At 31.1% G+C, this 17774-nt stretch overlaps 2 protein-coding genes across 3 annotated transcripts in view; one reads left to right on the top strand and one right to left on the bottom strand.

Moving 5' to 3' along the window:
- Nucleotides 1–89: 89 nt before the first annotated feature.
- On the bottom strand, nt 90–3216 carry LOC113398268 (protein YIPF6). Its single transcript, XM_026637301.2, has 6 exons — nt 3016–3216; nt 2464–2583; nt 1635–1713; nt 1330–1504; nt 880–1037; nt 90–602 (listed from the first exon to the last, which is right to left on the bottom strand). Exons 1-6 carry the CDS (start codon nt 3040–3042, stop codon nt 484–486), a joined length of 678 nt encoding a protein of 225 aa, XP_026493086.1. The 5' UTR covers nt 3043–3216; the 3' UTR covers nt 90–483.
- Nucleotides 3217–5127: 1911 nt separating this feature from the next.
- The window catches only part of LOC113393013 (uncharacterized), a 39014-nt gene continuing 26367 nt past the window's right edge, over nt 5128–17774 (top strand). The window contains exons 1-3 of one of the 2 annotated variants that reach the window (XR_003368456.2): nt 5128–5308; nt 5421–5660; nt 11944–12127. Coding sequence is in view for 1 of the 2 variants with exons in the window: in XM_026629707.2 (XP_026485492.1) it covers nt 8462–9684; nt 11944–12127 (1407 nt within the window). In the remaining variant the exon portion in view is untranslated. Of the gene's footprint in view, nt 5309–5420; nt 5661–8083; nt 9685–11943; nt 12128–17774 lie in introns of those variants that run through there. The other variant, XM_026629707.2, reaches the window with a different exon arrangement.

The following is a 17774-nucleotide window of genomic DNA, read 5'->3' as shown; positions in this document are numbered from 1 at the left end:
CTTATAAATCCGGCTTTGAATAGGAAATTAAAATGTACATTTACATTCAATCAAAGTAATATTATTGAAAACTTACAAATAGCAAACTTTGTCTTGTGTGAGATACCTATCGCTTTCAATTATAAAAAATACATAACCTTCATATATATTTATTATGTAGTTTAATATATAAAAGCGCTGATATTTTTATATTTGTTTGTCAAAAATATATCTGCAATCTGAATGACGTTATGTAGGGTTGCAGGATCGAAATCTACTAAATAAAAGAGAGTCACTCGTCTCACTTTATCGTTTGGTTTAATAGATAAGCATATGAGCATGTCAAAAGGTAAAATATCATTGTTAAATAGTGCATATATCGACATGAACATTGATAATGTAGCGTTTAAAAATCTTAAATATAGACTTATCTAACATTTATTCACATATTCTTCTATAAAATTCGTATCACAATAAATAAATACAGAGTAGATTTAAATTTACCTAAACATTACTGTGCGATACAACAAGCCACGATAGTATGAAATAGAATAAACATATAGGAAACACAGCAAGTCCCTTCTTGCCCTCAGGTTGACTGTCACCGAGAAACTTTGTCGCAGCTGAAAATAGTTAGAAAATTATGGGTTACTTTGAATCCCTATTGTTACATTTTCAACAACTTTTTCATATTTTTGAATTTTAGGCTTTTAATGTTTCGTCTATTGATTGAACAATTATTTTTTTTAATACCAATATCGACACAGAAATTTTTATAAGTATTGATATCGATTAAAAAAACACTAAACATTTGCGTTATATTTTGCAAAAAAATAATAGAAATAGCATTGTTTAAAATAAACTTATTTTTTAATACTGAATATGTAATATAAATCTTACCAAATGTCGCCCAAGCAAATCCAATCATTGAAATAACGAGACGGAGGAAAAACAGGAAAGTATTTTGAGTAGTGAAGAGTATCACCCTGCAGATGATTAGCGACAATGCAATTGGAAACAGGCAATAACCCAGAACACAAACGGACTGAAAGAATGATCTGAAAAAAAAAACATTACAAGGAAATGTTAACTTACTTATATATAAAATATGAAAGTCTTAATATTAAATTTAAACTTTTTAAATAGTACTAAAATGTTCATTCTTTTTTTTTATAGCTTGTCAAAGATCTTTTGCCATTGGCATTATAAATAGTTATGATTCTTGTACTTGCAATTATTATTTACATTATAAATAATAATAAGTAAATAACATGTATTTATATGGTATAAATAATGTATTTATTTACTACAAGTTTATAATGGATATTTTAATAAAAAGAGTAAACATACATATTTCCACCCAGCAATTTAGAATTTATGGTCACAATAGCTGCTCCAATCCAGACTAGAACAAACACTTCTGCAAATTCAGGACCACCATCATTTGAATTGTCTGCCCGTTCTGTTGAACCTTGTAGAACTGTTGCCATGAAGGTGCACAGTAACAATGGACCCCATAAATCCCCTGTATACAAAACAAATGAAATGAAGAGTTTATGTCCTGACTTTAAACTATTTTAATAAATAAAACATACAAAAAACAATAATAAAACCTTTTTTAAATTGAATAAAGTATTAATTAAAGACATACTCACATTCTTTCAATAAACTAGTTTTTTCTCTAGGAATGAGGACATGGTAAAATTTGTTTCCGACGGCTCTTAAATCACGTAACTGAAAAACATTTATTTTTAAATTTTCGCTTTTACAATGTAGATGGATTTATACAATTCACTGAAAAATTAAATAATGAATAAACTTCATTTGTATTTAACTACTAAAGACTAATAAAGAAACACCCCTTGCTTAACAAATACCAATGGCATGCTCTCCTCTTGAAGATGAGTTAATTCTACTATACTGTTCCGATGCAAGTTGGTATAAAACATAAGGCTGAATAGCATCCAATACATACAATTCTCTTACTATGTTTTCCTTCACCCCTGAACATGATGACAATTAAAAACATGAAACTTAGTGCAGCTAGGTACTGGGAAACTGCAACTATGATAATTAATCCTTTACACAACTTACAGATAATAAGCAGCAGTAAGAGTGCTACATATATTGTTTATTCAAATATTTCTGCACTTATTTTTTATATAAATCCTATTAAGAAAGAATTATAGGGAAGCAATTTAAATTGATAATGGTCAGTCACTTATTACATATAAAGCAATGTAAAATTGCAGTTTATTGAAGCCTAATCATCCTAATCTAACCATGGGGCTATTGTGATCCCCACTGAAGCACAAGACATATAGTGGTATCTCAGTTCTCTACGTAATGGCTTACATGCAAAGCCGAGGTACAAAACCTGTATATATTACATGCATTAATGGTAAATTTATTTCAATGGATTTCCTTTTTTATTCTTTAAAAATACATGTTATAGAGACAAGAAAGCTCTATGATATAACTTACAAATGTTTCCTTGATTGGTTCGTCTAGTGTGTTAAATTCCATGCTATCTCCGGCAGGAACGCCTCGTGATGGTACATTCATTTCTCCTTCAACCACACCCACATCACCAGCTGGATACATCTAAAAACCATTCAAAAATATTTAATTATTCAACGATTATATTTACAAATTTTGATTCAGGTTAGCATATTTTATCTTGAGATAACAAGTAGTATATAGTTACAATTTAATCATAACTTTTTCTATTTATACTGCATTATTGTATTTTATTAGGTTCAGTATTTTAATATATTAGTTCAAAATAAAGAAAGTAGCTTGCTAACTAAGCTAAGCTTGCTTTTATTCAGATTCAAAATGTAAAAGTTTATGTTGATACTATTTGCAAATTATATTTTAAAAATAAATTTGAAAAATATCTTGCTGATGATAATTTTTAATAGTAAACTTAAATTAATTAAGAGATCAATGATATATGCTAAATTAAAAATATTATTATACATTATTACTAATTTTGTACATTTTCAGGTCATTTGAAAAATATTGCCAACTTACATCGTACTTTGTGTCAAAACCTGACATTTTCTGTATAGAATTGGTAAGTTCTTAAATAAGATGTTTTTACATGAAACAAAATGTGGTTAACATATAGTAAATATACCAACACATCAAACACAATTTACAATTTATCTTAACATTTAACAAATCATAAAATTACAAGCTGTCAAGAAGTGTCAATGACAATGACCATTGCCACATAACATTACCAGATTAAAAAACTTACTCAGCCCAAATAAAGTTGAAAAACCTTTAAATCATGGGATAATATTAACTTCTCATTAATAATAGCCGTGTCGTTCTTACCAATCGTCTTTCCGGTTCTCTACATTATTTTTATACGTAATTTATTTATTAACCATAGTGCTTTTTAAATATTTACTATAAAATGATATTTATACTTTTAAATATCTGCTAAGCAATCTAAAAAAGTTCTTATTACAGCACTAAAAATATTAAAATGGCAAAACTTATTGACTAGAATAATTTCATTGGCATTATTTTGACGTATATAAGTATTTAGTTTTATTTCATCAAGTGCTTTTGTAGAATTTGTAATAGATTTCTAAATTAAATTATGCATTATTTTACCTACTTATTGTTTTGGGATATGATATTTTTAACTGTTTTTTTAATAGAATCTAAAGTCTGTTAAATGCAGAAATAGGTGTATGAGGCATTGCTGGACTCGGATAGCTACTACGATTGAGATCCATCGGGACCACACCCCGAATTCCCACGTGATTTAAGCTTATCAATCAAAAAAGAATACACCTTGTCATATGAGAGTTAGGCCACTGGTCAAAAGCCCAGTAAATTAGCCAACTCTTTCGCAGTACCATTCTGACCAGGACAAATAAAAAAATCAAATTGTTTTGAAGTGATCTCTATTCCTTCCTCCTAACACACCATGATCTAGACCCTAGTGTGCCGTACCGCTAGTAAAATGATATAATAGTATAACCTTATAAGGGGGCGTTTATTTATCCACCCTTCTGCTCTTATGGTATGGACGGTAATATTTCTGATTTATTTTCGCGTTATAGTTTCCAATGCTGAATTCCAAATACGAAAACAAAAAAATTTTTTAAACATATAGTCAATTCAATCATCTACATTCTAAATAGTGCAATATCAACGATTAATTTACATAGATAGCTTTTTATTTACATAAGAATTAACATTAAGCCCTTAAATATGTGTGTATGGAATGGTGGCAAGAATGCTAGCAGCACTCCCATTGAATCGCAATTCCGAGCCGATTGCAAACGAACCAGCCTTCCTGTCACCACTGTAGCTAATAAGGCGAGGTGTTATACTTTTAATTAGTGAATAAGACATGAATATTTGGATCGTTTGTTCGCTTCAGCTTTTCCCACAGCGGCTCCGGTTCTTAATATTGTTTCTTTGATAATAAAGGGGCCAGCGTCTCAACGCATGTAGCGTCCCGCACTAAGAGCCATTCCTCGTTCCCCAAGAACCAATGCCAATCAGGTGTCTTACCATCATCACAATGAATTCCACGGGAATCAATAAGAGCAGGAACGTCTAGTACTGCTGTTTGGCGGTAGAATATCTGATGAGTGGGTGGTACCACTGGTACCTACCAGACGGGCTTGCACAAAACCCCACCATCAAGTAACTAAATTTGAATTGAAATTGAAAAACAAGTGTACCTATAATTTATAAAAAAAATATGTAAATTTTTTGTCAAACTATGTAGTGCCACGTGTACCAATGGCGAATCCCAAATTTTTTATTTAGTAACTTCCTTAGGGGTATCGCCATTAGGGTACTTTACCTTTCAGTTCCTGTAACATTTGGAATTTTAACTAAACTAAATAGAGCGGAACCCAGAGCATCTCCTTGCTGAATGTCTACATTAGAATTAATTGTGTATTCGCCAAAAAGTAATTTCGAAGGTTAACTATAACATTGTTAAACCTAAGGGCAAATTTCAGGCAGATCAGAGAAGTCTTCATTAAGAAAGAAAGAAAGAAAGAAAGGTTACCCTATCTAAGGAGTTAAAATCATTCATTACATCGTTATAGTAATCATATCTCATCGATAGTTGAGGAGCATTTTAAATTATATCGAAGTGCCTCGAGCACTACATTAACTGTCATTCACAAGCAATCATAACTGTCAGTTTAAGAATTGTCAACAAATTGTCGAAATTCGTAACAACTGACTGACGGCGGATTTTTGATATTTTTATTTTCAAATAATACTGTATAATAATTATTCGACAAGTAATGTCCATTTTACGCAATGAAAGTAACTGTTAAAAGTAAGAGATGGTTGTTTTATATACTATTAATATTAATATTTTGTCGATTATACTTTAAAAAAACAAAGGCATTTAATCGATCTGCTTTAAAGTAAGCTTTATTTTATTCTAGGTTGGACCGGTGTAGCGACTTGGCGTTGGATAGCAAACGACGATAACTGCGGTATTTGTCGTATGCCCTTCGATAGCTGTTGCCCTGATTGCAAATTACCAGGAGACGATTGTCCTCTGGTTTGGGGTGCGTGTTCCCACTGTTTTCACATACACTGCATTGTTAAGTGGCTTCATTCGCAACCACAGCAACAGTGCCCTATGTGCAGACAGGACTGGAAGTTCAACAACAAGTGATCAAGTGAGTTTATCTTTAAGCATATAAATCTTTTGATTTTATAAATCTATGTATTGCTTATGGTTTAGCATAAATACTACTAGTGAATACATATATGGCCTTTCTTATATAAACTGCTGGGCAAGTGTTGAGTTAAATACTGATTTGTCCCTCTATTTCAAGATTAATTTGACATATAAAATAAATAATCTGCCACCATAGATTTATATACATATACATACTTACCTATACCTGGCATGGGGGGGCAACAACTAGTTCACTATGGCTATTAGTAATATGACAGCCTGACTGTTTCTATTTTTTAATATAGTTTTAATATCTCAATTTGAGTTTTTTATTGATATATTATAATAAGTAGAAATGGTTAAAATTAATTATGACAACATTTTCATTTGTTTTCTTTATACATGATATGATATCATTGACAAAACTTCTGACCATGATTGAGAGTTAATAGATAAAAGTACAGCTTTAATAACATTTTTATTTCTTTTTTTAAATGTTTATGCATTATACATAATTGCAGGTTATTAAAATTCTCTCTGTATAATAATGTGACTCAGCATTCATTTATATCATTTAATATTGTTACAAGTCTTACATTGTTGTTTAATTGTATTTTGAAACCGTGATTGCAGAACTTGCAACACTCATAATAAAAATTTTATTACTTATTTACAAAACAATACTCATATATTGGGAAAAATTTACATCATTTCAAGAATGAGGTGATCAGGTTTTTTTAATTATAATTATTAAAAATGGAAAATCTCATAATAATAACTGTCGTTGGTCAGAGCTCTCTTAAAAGTGGTTATATTGTTGAAAGGCTTTGACCAAGCTCATCTGAGTTGATACGTCTACTGATAACATATTCTACAGACAAACCAAAATTCTTCTTATTTCTATAATCTGGTCTGAAAAATGAAAGACAGTTAGTGTAATTATACACACAATGGACATACTATCAAAGTTCCTAATGTTGGTGGCACATTGATGTAAGGAATAGTTATTTGATGGTAAGGCTTTGTGCAAGCCTGTCTGGGTAGGTACCACCTACTCATCAGATATTCTACCACCAAATTACTTCATATTGTTGTGTTCCGGTTTAAATGGTGAGTGAGGCATAAAGAACATTATAGTTTCCAAGGCAGTTGTGACCACTTACCATCGGGTAGCAAATTAGAATGTCTGCCTACCTATATCATAAAAATAAAATAACATTGGTCAGACATTAGATGGCCCTCTTGCATGTCTACCTTTATATTTAAGAGAAAGGGTTGTAATGTTAGCTTATAAAACTCACCTATCGGTTAATGATATAGTTATAAAATGACACAATTATAAATACTTTATATTGTACTTTTTGACTTTTTTCAGTCTACGTTGGATTTATTTTTGTGTTTGTGTATACCTGAACTATTGTTATAAAGATATTATGTAAAAATAAAAAAAATATTGTAGTATAATTTTTTTTTTTTAGGATATACATCACTATTGTGATGATACAAAGAAAAAAAAAATTGTGACACTATTATTAATTACAAAAGATTGCATGTTCAAACCTGCTTGATTTAAGTTTTATAATTCAACTTATGCGAAGATATCTTAGCAAAAGATCTTTTAATGTAATATATTACTTACTTATAATGTCATTTTAATGAAACAATATCTATGTCATATTTGATCAGACAAAAATCATTTAGAACATCTAAATTTAAAATAACCCAAAATTATGAATAACCAAAGGTTTTGTTACTGTTGGTTACGTTATTATAATAATAAGTAGAAAAAATAATACAAAAGAGTCTACAAATATCACAATAAAACAATAAAAAAAAAACAAAAGATTAAAAAAAACTTAGATAAAACTAAATCACTACTAACTAACTTAGATAAAAGAAATGTCCAAATATATTTGTATGGATGACAGGAGAAATCAATGTTTGCTCTTAAATATACGAATACGAAATAAGATAGGGCTTATTATAAAATTTATAATAAACACAAACACACACACACAAACCGTCACACCTCCATTTTACCCCCTCAAGGGGTGAAATAAAAAAAAAGAGTATATGACCTTCCCCGGGACTTAAACTATCTCCATACCAAATTTCATCTAAATCGTTTGAGCGGTTTAAGCTTGAAGAGGTATGAGACAATTTACTATCGCATTTATAATTTAAGTATAGATAATTTGTTAAGTTTTGTGGAAATTATCTACTTTAAAAAAAAACCTTACTTTTATCCCAAGTATAAGATAGATTATAAGGAGTAAAGTAATAGAATACATTTAACTTCCCTCTTACAAATAGCTGTTGTTACATTTGGATGAGTATAAAACAATAGGTCACTAAGTGCTTTCAAAAGTAGCCTACAATAGCCGCCATGCAATGTGGCGTGCGCCGAACCGGTAGTGTTGCGTTCGTTCTCATAGTAAACAATCGTTTCGCAGATAATGTGTGGCTCAATTCATTGTTTGACCGTCTTATACTACGTCATAAGAAAATACACAATTGAGTTTGCAAAATAAAAATATAATTCATTTTCGGAATGTATTCAAAGTTATTTGTGGTTGTCCAATAATAAAAAAGTAGTTGTGTGCAGAGGGACGACAATCGCGTCGCGGTGGTCGTATTAATCAGCGTATGCCGCAGTCTGAGTGGCGTACGGGCGGGGACGGTCGCGTCAAACAAGCGCTCCGAGCTTACGCGCGTGACTTACGTGATGTTAATATAACCGCGCTCATTATACTATAGTGTTCGTGTTATAGTATTGCCCGAGTGACGCCTCGTTTAAGTATGCTGATGGTACAATCAAACGCCCATCCTATGAAGACCACCAAAATAAAAGGACCCCCACCTGTACCACCGAGGCCTAGCCAGAGCATGGTGGCTGAAGCTCTGGCGAAAACGAGAAAAGCTGTAGCGGATTCAAAGGCGACGCTGTCTAAAAGTAAAACGTTTACTAAAAATGAAATCAATCATGTTTCATCGAAGGCCAAAACTTTGGATAGGAATTCGACACCGACTAAACCTTCCGTGTCGCCTCGACAAAACGGGCTCGCGCGCGTCAAATCATTTATAAAAGACGTTATCAGTGATCGTAGCTCTTCATCTGATGAGAGGAAATCAAGTGGTCAGAACTCTAGGAGAAGCTCAAGTGACAGTAGCTCGATTCAATCTCCAACATCTAATAAATCAAGTGAATCGCTGAATTCCAAAGCAGTCAAAACATGTAAACAAATTTTAGTGCGATCTTTATCTACCTCTAATAAATTAGATCAAGATTCAAAGTGCAAAGTTTCCAAATCTTCTAGTTTCGCCGAAAAAACTCTGCCCTTGCGCAAAGCTCCTCCGCCTCCTATGTCACCAAAACCTAAGTTAAAACCAATGAAACCCTTACCACTTGTACAAAAAAATGTTAAACAGAGCAGATACTTAAAGCAACCGGAAATTGGTATATATACATTGCCAGTAGATGCGAAGCCTCCGCAAAGTCCGATTACAGAAGGATGTTATGCCACAGTAGCAGAGATACCAAGTGTGGAAGACAGATTACAGAACACAACACTGAAACCACTCAATGGCCTAACAGATATTAAAGATAATTCGGAACAAAACACACAGGATGAGGCTTTAAATAAAAACAACAATTCCCTCGAAAGAAAAACATCAAGAGTGACCGAAATGCTTATTTCAGAAATTCTCGCGAGTAGAAACAATAACAAAGACGAAGCGAATGCCGTTATAGATAAAGGGAAGGATTCTACGAACCTAACTAATGGCAACGACTCGTCCGAAAACGAAATGATGAAGGACATGAATAACCATGAAATGTTAATATATGAACTGCAAACAATGAGGTCGCAATCAAACGTTCCCGAATGTTTAGACATCAAGGATAATTATGACATGCAGTGTGATTCAGATTCGGAACACAACTATGCAATATCGGTTACGAGCGGCAATACTGAAGATGATCAAGCGTATGCGTACATACAAGACGATGATCTCAAATCTAGGTATAAATAATCTTTGTTTATTATAGATTCCCCTCATACATATAACTCCGGTTTGTGACAGAATGACCTAAATATTTGCAAAAAAGAAATTAAAGAAAAGAAATCGATTAATAAATTTAAAACGAAATCTTTTCTTACGTTACTTTATTTTAGGAAGATCAAATAATCTTTTATGAGTAATCGGTTCACGTAATGACATTGACGGTTTCGAAATATACATTAAATATAAGTATATAAAACTGTAAAACTCGCATTTCGTAATTAAATCTTTGTACACTTTGCTAATGAATAACATTTATGACATAACATAAGAAATACATCATAACTTATAATAGTTTATCAAGCGGCATTGTTCATTATTATCATCCGAATATGAATATTTATAAATTTTGACACAATATTAAATAATCTAAGAAACAAATCCGTTGAATGGAAAATCAGAAATAATGAATACGCCAACCAGGTAGCAATTAAATCGATTATTATTATGCATAAAACATGTATCACCAAGGTGTGGTATGAAATATATTATAAAAATATGGTAAAAATGAATGATTGTAGTCGTAAATACTTCTTTAAACAAATGACACCTATTCAGCAGAAGTATATGTATAGTGCTGCGATGAATTCTTGGTACGAGCCCTAAGCATATTTAAGTTTCGCTTCTATTATTCTTTAATCTCATAAGTAATTAGTTGTATGGCTGTCTGTTTAAAATGTTTCCCAAATTTTTCCATTATCTCAAACACTGAACATATTTCTTGCGCGATGTAAATAAATACTGTATACTCAACGACGTATTCACATTCTACAATTTTTAAAATTACTACCGCAATCGATCTTATACAAATTACAAACTATGAAATGGCACGAAGTGAGCCTAGTAACATGCACTTCTAGGGACTCTCACTAGCCATAACGTTTAAATTACATTATGCAAGTATTTTAAACCCTACTTAAAGTATACAGACTAATAAATATATAATGCTGCATATACAACCGTCGTTTACAAGTTGTCTAAATAAATGTATCCTATATTAGCTATAAGTATATTATAAAATCTAATCAAATATTTTTGCGTGAAATGAAGCTACAGACTGGATTCAAATTTCTATGTGTGTTATTACGTGAACATGCAACATTTTCACGTAATAACACACATAGACATGCGGGGATTAACTCTCATATTATTCGAAAAGTGCAATACAGATGATCAAAAAAGGTGCTCGAATTTCGTCCAAAAAAGTAATAATATTCATTTGTATATATGCTAGTAGCTATCATTTGTTTTTTTTTTTCTGGTGTAATTTTTGCTGAACCATGGTATAGGTTTTATCAGTAAGATATCAGATTTCAGTTGTCAAAATAAACTTATAAAATCTATGCTACCTTAAAATGTATTATGTTATACGTGATGTGTTCATTTTGAATTTTTCAATTAAATACGATATACTGTAAATATAAGAGAAAGCATATAATCAAAGTTGACCACTATTGACGGGGGATTGTAACATCGATCGAAATATCTGGAATTCGGCCAGACATACATTGAAATTAAAATCGACTCCTTATCTTACGTGCTCGTACGTGTATATTACGCTAGCTCTAAAATGTCATATGTCGATCCGAAAAACTTAACCATAAACGTTTTCTTCTTTATTATAATATTAACTATGTACATTTAAAATTTAATTTAATTGTATTAATTTTATAAGAAACATATTTAAAGGTAAAGAGAAATGTATGCAATGATGTTGTCTAATCAGTTTTAAATTCTGGTACACTTAAAATGTCACATGCACTGTGCCCAGCCACTAATTATATCCCTTGCGCATCTGCACCGAGCCTTCTATTAAAGTATATTCTTTAAAATATTTGTATACGTTCATACTATGTAGGTATTATTAATGTAAATGACGATGAATGCTTTATATGGGAATATTTAGATATCTTTTATACCTTTCTAATCGAAGGAACACTTCACCTAAGATTTTGATTTAAAATCTGCCCAAAAACAACGTAAGTTTTTTCATTTTGTTTGTAATTAACCTCGTGCTCGACTCCGAAGGGAAACATAGCGAAAACTTGATCTGTCGCTTGTAATTTTGCAATATATGTATCTATCGACCCGTATTGAACTATCGTGGTAGAAGTTTGATAAAGAGTGGAACAGTATGCAGGATGTTACTTACCTTTTGTTTATTGAAAATATCATAGATCAAATCAAACACAGCCATTATACCGAAATTTTGTTACTAGACTACGCAAGCAGTTTCGAGCAATCAGTACGATGTCGCTGCAAGGTCTGCCTCCGTTGCCAAAGAGCCTCAGTGGCTTCGCTGACGGCGAACCTGATCTCAGAGATCCGCCTGCACCAGCACCTGCTGATGACAATCATCCGACAGATCTAGACTCGCAGTTAGTCTATTTGAAAAAGGAAATGGTAAGTTTGTTAGTTTTTATTCATTTATTATTAAGATTTAAAGTATCCGAATATAATTATCGTAAAATAAAAAAAAACAATTGCATTGCTTAAATTTCTATTTAATTAAACACGTAGACATATTGTTAATCGTTTTATTTTGGAAATATTATTTTATGATTGAAATTATATTTGATACAATTTATGGTAACTTTATCGGTCTAAATGTCAGTGAACAATATGATAGCCAGTTTAATCTAAAATCTAGTTTGCTGGACGGATTCCGTTTCGTATAGTATGTTTTAATCGTAAATAAACTGTAAACATGATAAATATTATCATAGATTATCGTAATCATTTGTTAAACCTTTGTTTCATATAAATGTTTGTAACAGATTTGTAGGTAATGTTTATATTTATACGAATTGTAAACTTCCGTGTTTCTTTCAAAGTTTTTGTGTATAATAAAAAATTTAGCGATCTTACGAAAGCCACGTGCTACAAGAGCTAATTTTATAAAATGTCTAAACAAGCTCGTGTGTTTGAATATTCATTCACTGCTGAAAAGTCGTCAAGAAATCGGTCAAGTGCGTTTTGGGTCTAGCTTGCAACTTGTAACTGACCTTTGATATTCTGACACATGTTTAAGAATTTAAATAAATTTCTGTAAAGGTTAAACTTAGGTTAACCACAGAATTTTTAAATAACGAAAAACATTAAACACTACCATTCTTAAAAAAAAACATCATACTTCATGTTTTTTTAATTGTAAGGAGATAAAATGTTATAGACAAAAAACTGAGAAATCTCTTTAGTTTCAATAGTTAATTGATTGCAATTACGGAATTTTTCCTTTCAATACTGTAAATTTGAAAACTATGTACAAACACATTACCTACAACTATACATCTCGACATTGCTAGAATAGCGTTCACAATGTATGAACATGTCTTAAACAAACCTGACGTAATGATTTCTCATTGTGTGTTAAATTATAAATACAGACAAGAATAATGCAATAGTTATTGGATACAATTTTATCATTCTTCTAATAATTAATAAATACATTTTTCAATTTATCTTATGAGCTATTTTCGGTTATAAAATAACAAGGCTAAAATTAATTCGAAGCTACCCCCGTTGGGACCGTGGATTCTACCATTAATTGTAATTGACAAGAAACAACATTTTGTCCTTTAAACTTTTCTCGGGTCATATTTTTAAAATTAAATTAATTTATTGAGTAATAACCATTTATTTTAAGTTTTATTGTGAATTATGTTGTTGATGAAGTAAAGAAACTAGTATGGGCCCAAAGTACTCACTTGGAATGCCTCCAATGTTATTATATTCCCGTAATCACAAAATAATTTAAAGAAAACATAAACATTTTGATAGTATGTCAGAGAATCTAGTTTAACATAAATAATATGATTACAATATTTGAACAGAATTCGTTAAAGATTTAGAACACGCTTCACATCCGTTCTAAAAGCAGGCCATTAGAATCGTTTTGCCGTATAGAGTTGTTTTATAAAAACTAGAACTCGTGACACGAAAATAGATCGGAAACTTGAATACGGTTGATGCAGATGTTAAATTCCTATCGGTGCTTCTAAGCACAAAAAAAATATACATACAATAAAACTGTTAAATGTAACTGTACATATATATAATAAAAAATAAAAACTCTCTTTTATTATTATTATAAGTTGTTTTTCCCTCATCTGAAGGGAATTAATCCAAGGGATAGATCGAAATTAATGAAGCTACCAATCTATAGGACCACCAACATTTCTTTTTGACGCGAAATTATCTTTGAAAATTAACCAACCAACAGGCAAACCGGACTGAAAATCTGAAAAAACCTGCGATGACCGTTCCCGACGATTTTCTTGGGCAACAACATTGTTCTCTTGAGTCTTGATTTATGTATATAATTTGACTTGATTTATGATTAATATGTAATTCACGGAATTTCGAATTTTCACATATAATTAAAAATATATATGAAAATTTAACGAATTGGCATATGAGATAAATGATTAAGTTTATTCGAAATACTCATTTGCTAATAGGTAAGTTAAACGTGTTAGAGCTAAGCGTATTGCAACATTATTCGGTTTTATAAAAGGTATGAAATAAATAATGTTTACAGAATCAAGTATGGTTGGAGTATAAAAGACAGATGTTGCACATTCATTATAGTTTATCGCTCGTTATCGTTGACCGTAATGTAACTACTGCCTGTACGTTTTTTGAGGAAGCTATTATACGATTTTATTTGGGCAAAGGCGGATATGCATGGCTAATAAAGAAAAACAGACCCGATCTCGCCCTGTTTTGTATGATGGTACGTGCATATAGAACTATACTCGTACATAATATGTCAAAGGATGTATGAAAATGTATTATGCAATTTTTGCCTTGTTTTTTTTTATTATTAATAATTATCGATCAGCATAGGGCAAGTGGCTTAGCCTAAATTATTATTGTTTTTCATGCTATCAACTAATACCCACTTTGAATTATTTATTAAATGAAAATAATTGCAACCAATGAGGTATTGGAAAATTTATAGACATTTTCAAATTGGCAAATATCTAATATGGCTAATAATAGCTGTCATTTAGTGATCCATAAATAGTTGAATATTGTAAAATTCCATACGTAACATTTTTTTAATTACACATTATAATTCAATAACTTATTTCATTGAAAATTCGGTACTTTAAAAGGTATTGGAAAATTTATAGACATTTTCAAATTGGCAAATATCTAATATGGCTAATAATAGCTGTCATTTAGTGATCCATAAATAGTTGAATATTGTAAAATTCCATACGTAACATTTTTTTAATTACACATTATAATTCAATAACTTATTTCATTGAAAATTCGGTACTTTAAAATAATTTCAATTTAAAAATAATTTAATTTGTCGCAATGAAAGTAACAAATTGCTTAAGTAATAACATAACTAATTAATAAAAAGGTAGTATTAGTTCAAGACGTTGTTTCAATTTGCTTAAGTCCAGATAAAGCTTAGCTCTAATTTTAATGCGTAAGCGGCAGGACCGAGAAGTCGTAAGTAATGCGTAGGACGACGTAATTGGATGTAACGTTCACGCAATATAGCCTTCGCAATTAAAACGCTTATCGGTAGATTCATGGCTTGCTTTTTTAATTCATTGACTTTATAATATTGCTATTCAACCTCAATGTACATTTATAGAATATAACTAGATGTGCCCGCGATCTCGTACGCGTTTGAATTTAACAAAAAAGTTATTCTTGTAGTCTAAGTTACTCCTTATTACATCAGCTTTCTGCCAGTAAAAGTCCCGTCAAAATCGGTCCAGCCGTACCAGAGATTAGTCGGAGCAAACAGACAGACAAAAATAAAAAAAAATGAAATTTTGATGTATACATACATATGCATTTAGTAAAAAACGGTTATTTTAATATGTATTACAAAAAGACACGCCAATTTTATTATATGTATAGATAAACCATTTTTATCGAGACCAAAAAAATGGTTTGAGTTTTCATATCGATGCTAGCATATGACTCTTGCTTCTCTGAGATTGGATTTCGTAGAATTCCTTTTAAGTTTTTGTTCGTATGGCTTTGAATTATACCCGACTTATCCAGTATGCTTCTAGTTCCTTGTTAAAATAATCATAAATTACGTGCATGAGTACATAAATTAGTTAATAATTTTGAGCGTGAACACTTGTTACACTTTAGATTAAAATCAAGTATTTTTGAGTTTGTTTATATTTCATTTGAAATGTCAAATGAAAGAACTATTTATTTTAAATTCGTAGAATAATTATTCGCTTGTCATTGTTTCATTTATTTCTCGTCGGCCCAGTCATACGAACACTACGATAAAAAAAAAGTGACGACACCACCTGCCTAAAGCCAGCCTGTCTGCCTAAAGTGCTTATTTCCCGCCACCTTAGTAGTTTCGAGGCTGTAAGTGCTGATGCAATTGATCTGTAAAAAATCTCTTGGTCAGCTTTCTCTGTTGTCTACGCTGTAGGAAACCATACGGCTCTGACTTATTTAAAGGAAATAATTATTTTTTTTGTTTTTTTTTTTCGATTTTCTGTAGCCTGTATATAGCATAAATATATAATAGCACGTATATATATCATATTATTAACCGAAGCTGATATTAAACCAAGTTAATAAACTATCGTCGATTTGTTTTCTCGTACTGTAAGAAATACACAATGTTAACAATGTGTATATCAACTTAACCTCCTTAAGTCCTCTTTTCTAGCATTGAGTTGATAAGCGACGACGACTAAGGGACGATGAAAAAGTCTTGAATACATATTTAAAAAAAAACTATGACCATCTTAATTATTTAAGGTATAACTATGTATAATAGCAATACACATAAAGTTCTATGCCTTCTGGTGTCCGCCAGAGTAACTCAATCACAAGGTGTCGTTTAACTAAAACATTTGTTTTTTTTTGCTCTAATCTCATCTAATAATGTTATCTATCATTCATGAAAAAGGATTGAAGTCAGACGGCCATTCGTAAGTTTCCAGGTCTTTTTTCTTACAGTGTTTGAGACACAGCAAGCCGACCTCGAATAAATGGCATAAGGGCAATCGAATTATAATGATGATGATGTTAGGGAAGTCCCGAAAAAACGTAAACATCACGTTTGTTTTTATGTTTACGATACATCCAGTATGATAGATTTCCTGAAATATATTGTTATATTAGATAGCGCTATAAGACTAGAAAAGCTTACAATTGCTGATGAATTTGTTACGTCCAAGATCTAATTACACAATGAAAACGAAGACGACCTGATTTCATACGATCCTTCCTATATTATCTTCCAGCTTCACACGATGTACCAAGAATTGTATCTATTTACAATAGTATTTTTTTTATTAAAGAATCCCTAGAAATTAATCTTGTTTATATAAAAATAGGTCTGCTCTCGATGCGATAAGGTTTCATTCGAGCGTGATGGGCGTTATCTATATTAATATTATAAATGCGAAAGTATTTAAGTCTGTAACTTTTTTTCATGATTATGATTAAATCAACGGACCGATCGTTATTAAATTTGACATTAATGTATCCTGGAACCTAGATGAGGATATATACAAGGATAGAATGGCGGGGACTATGCTATAATATGTTTTATGCCTTAAAATCATTAATAAATATGACAAGGAAAGACCGTTACGTACTGTATTTATATATATTGTTGTCCTGAAAACCTTTATTAGATAATTTTCCAATTAAATATTATAATGGTAAAATTAAAAAAAAAAGTCTTTTCCAACGTTGTGTCACCAAATCCACCATTCACTGTAATGGCTGCTAGTGGGCGAATTGATAAGTCCAATTTGCGCTGCGCTAATACCGCAGCTGCATTTTTTTCTTACGAATACATCAAGTGGCTATTTGATTTTTATCCAACCCTTTTGTTTTGTCATTTAATGTTACTTTACAATGTTTTACATGATATTAATCTTTTCTAAATAATGTTTTCTTAATATAACTGAAGGCGAAGACAAATGTACCTTAGTGGCATAAAATATTAATATATATTTAGTTGACTGCACACCTTGGGAATGAAATGATCGCCTCCAGGCTGTTTCAAATAACTAAAATATAATAATTATTG

The sequence above is a fragment of the Vanessa tameamea genome, chromosome 10 (genome assembly GCF_037043105.1).
Source record: "Vanessa tameamea isolate UH-Manoa-2023 chromosome 10, ilVanTame1 primary haplotype, whole genome shotgun sequence".
Taxonomy (NCBI): domain Eukaryota; kingdom Metazoa; phylum Arthropoda; class Insecta; order Lepidoptera; family Nymphalidae; genus Vanessa; species Vanessa tameamea.
This window is presented reverse-complemented; position numbering and strand designations above follow the sequence as displayed.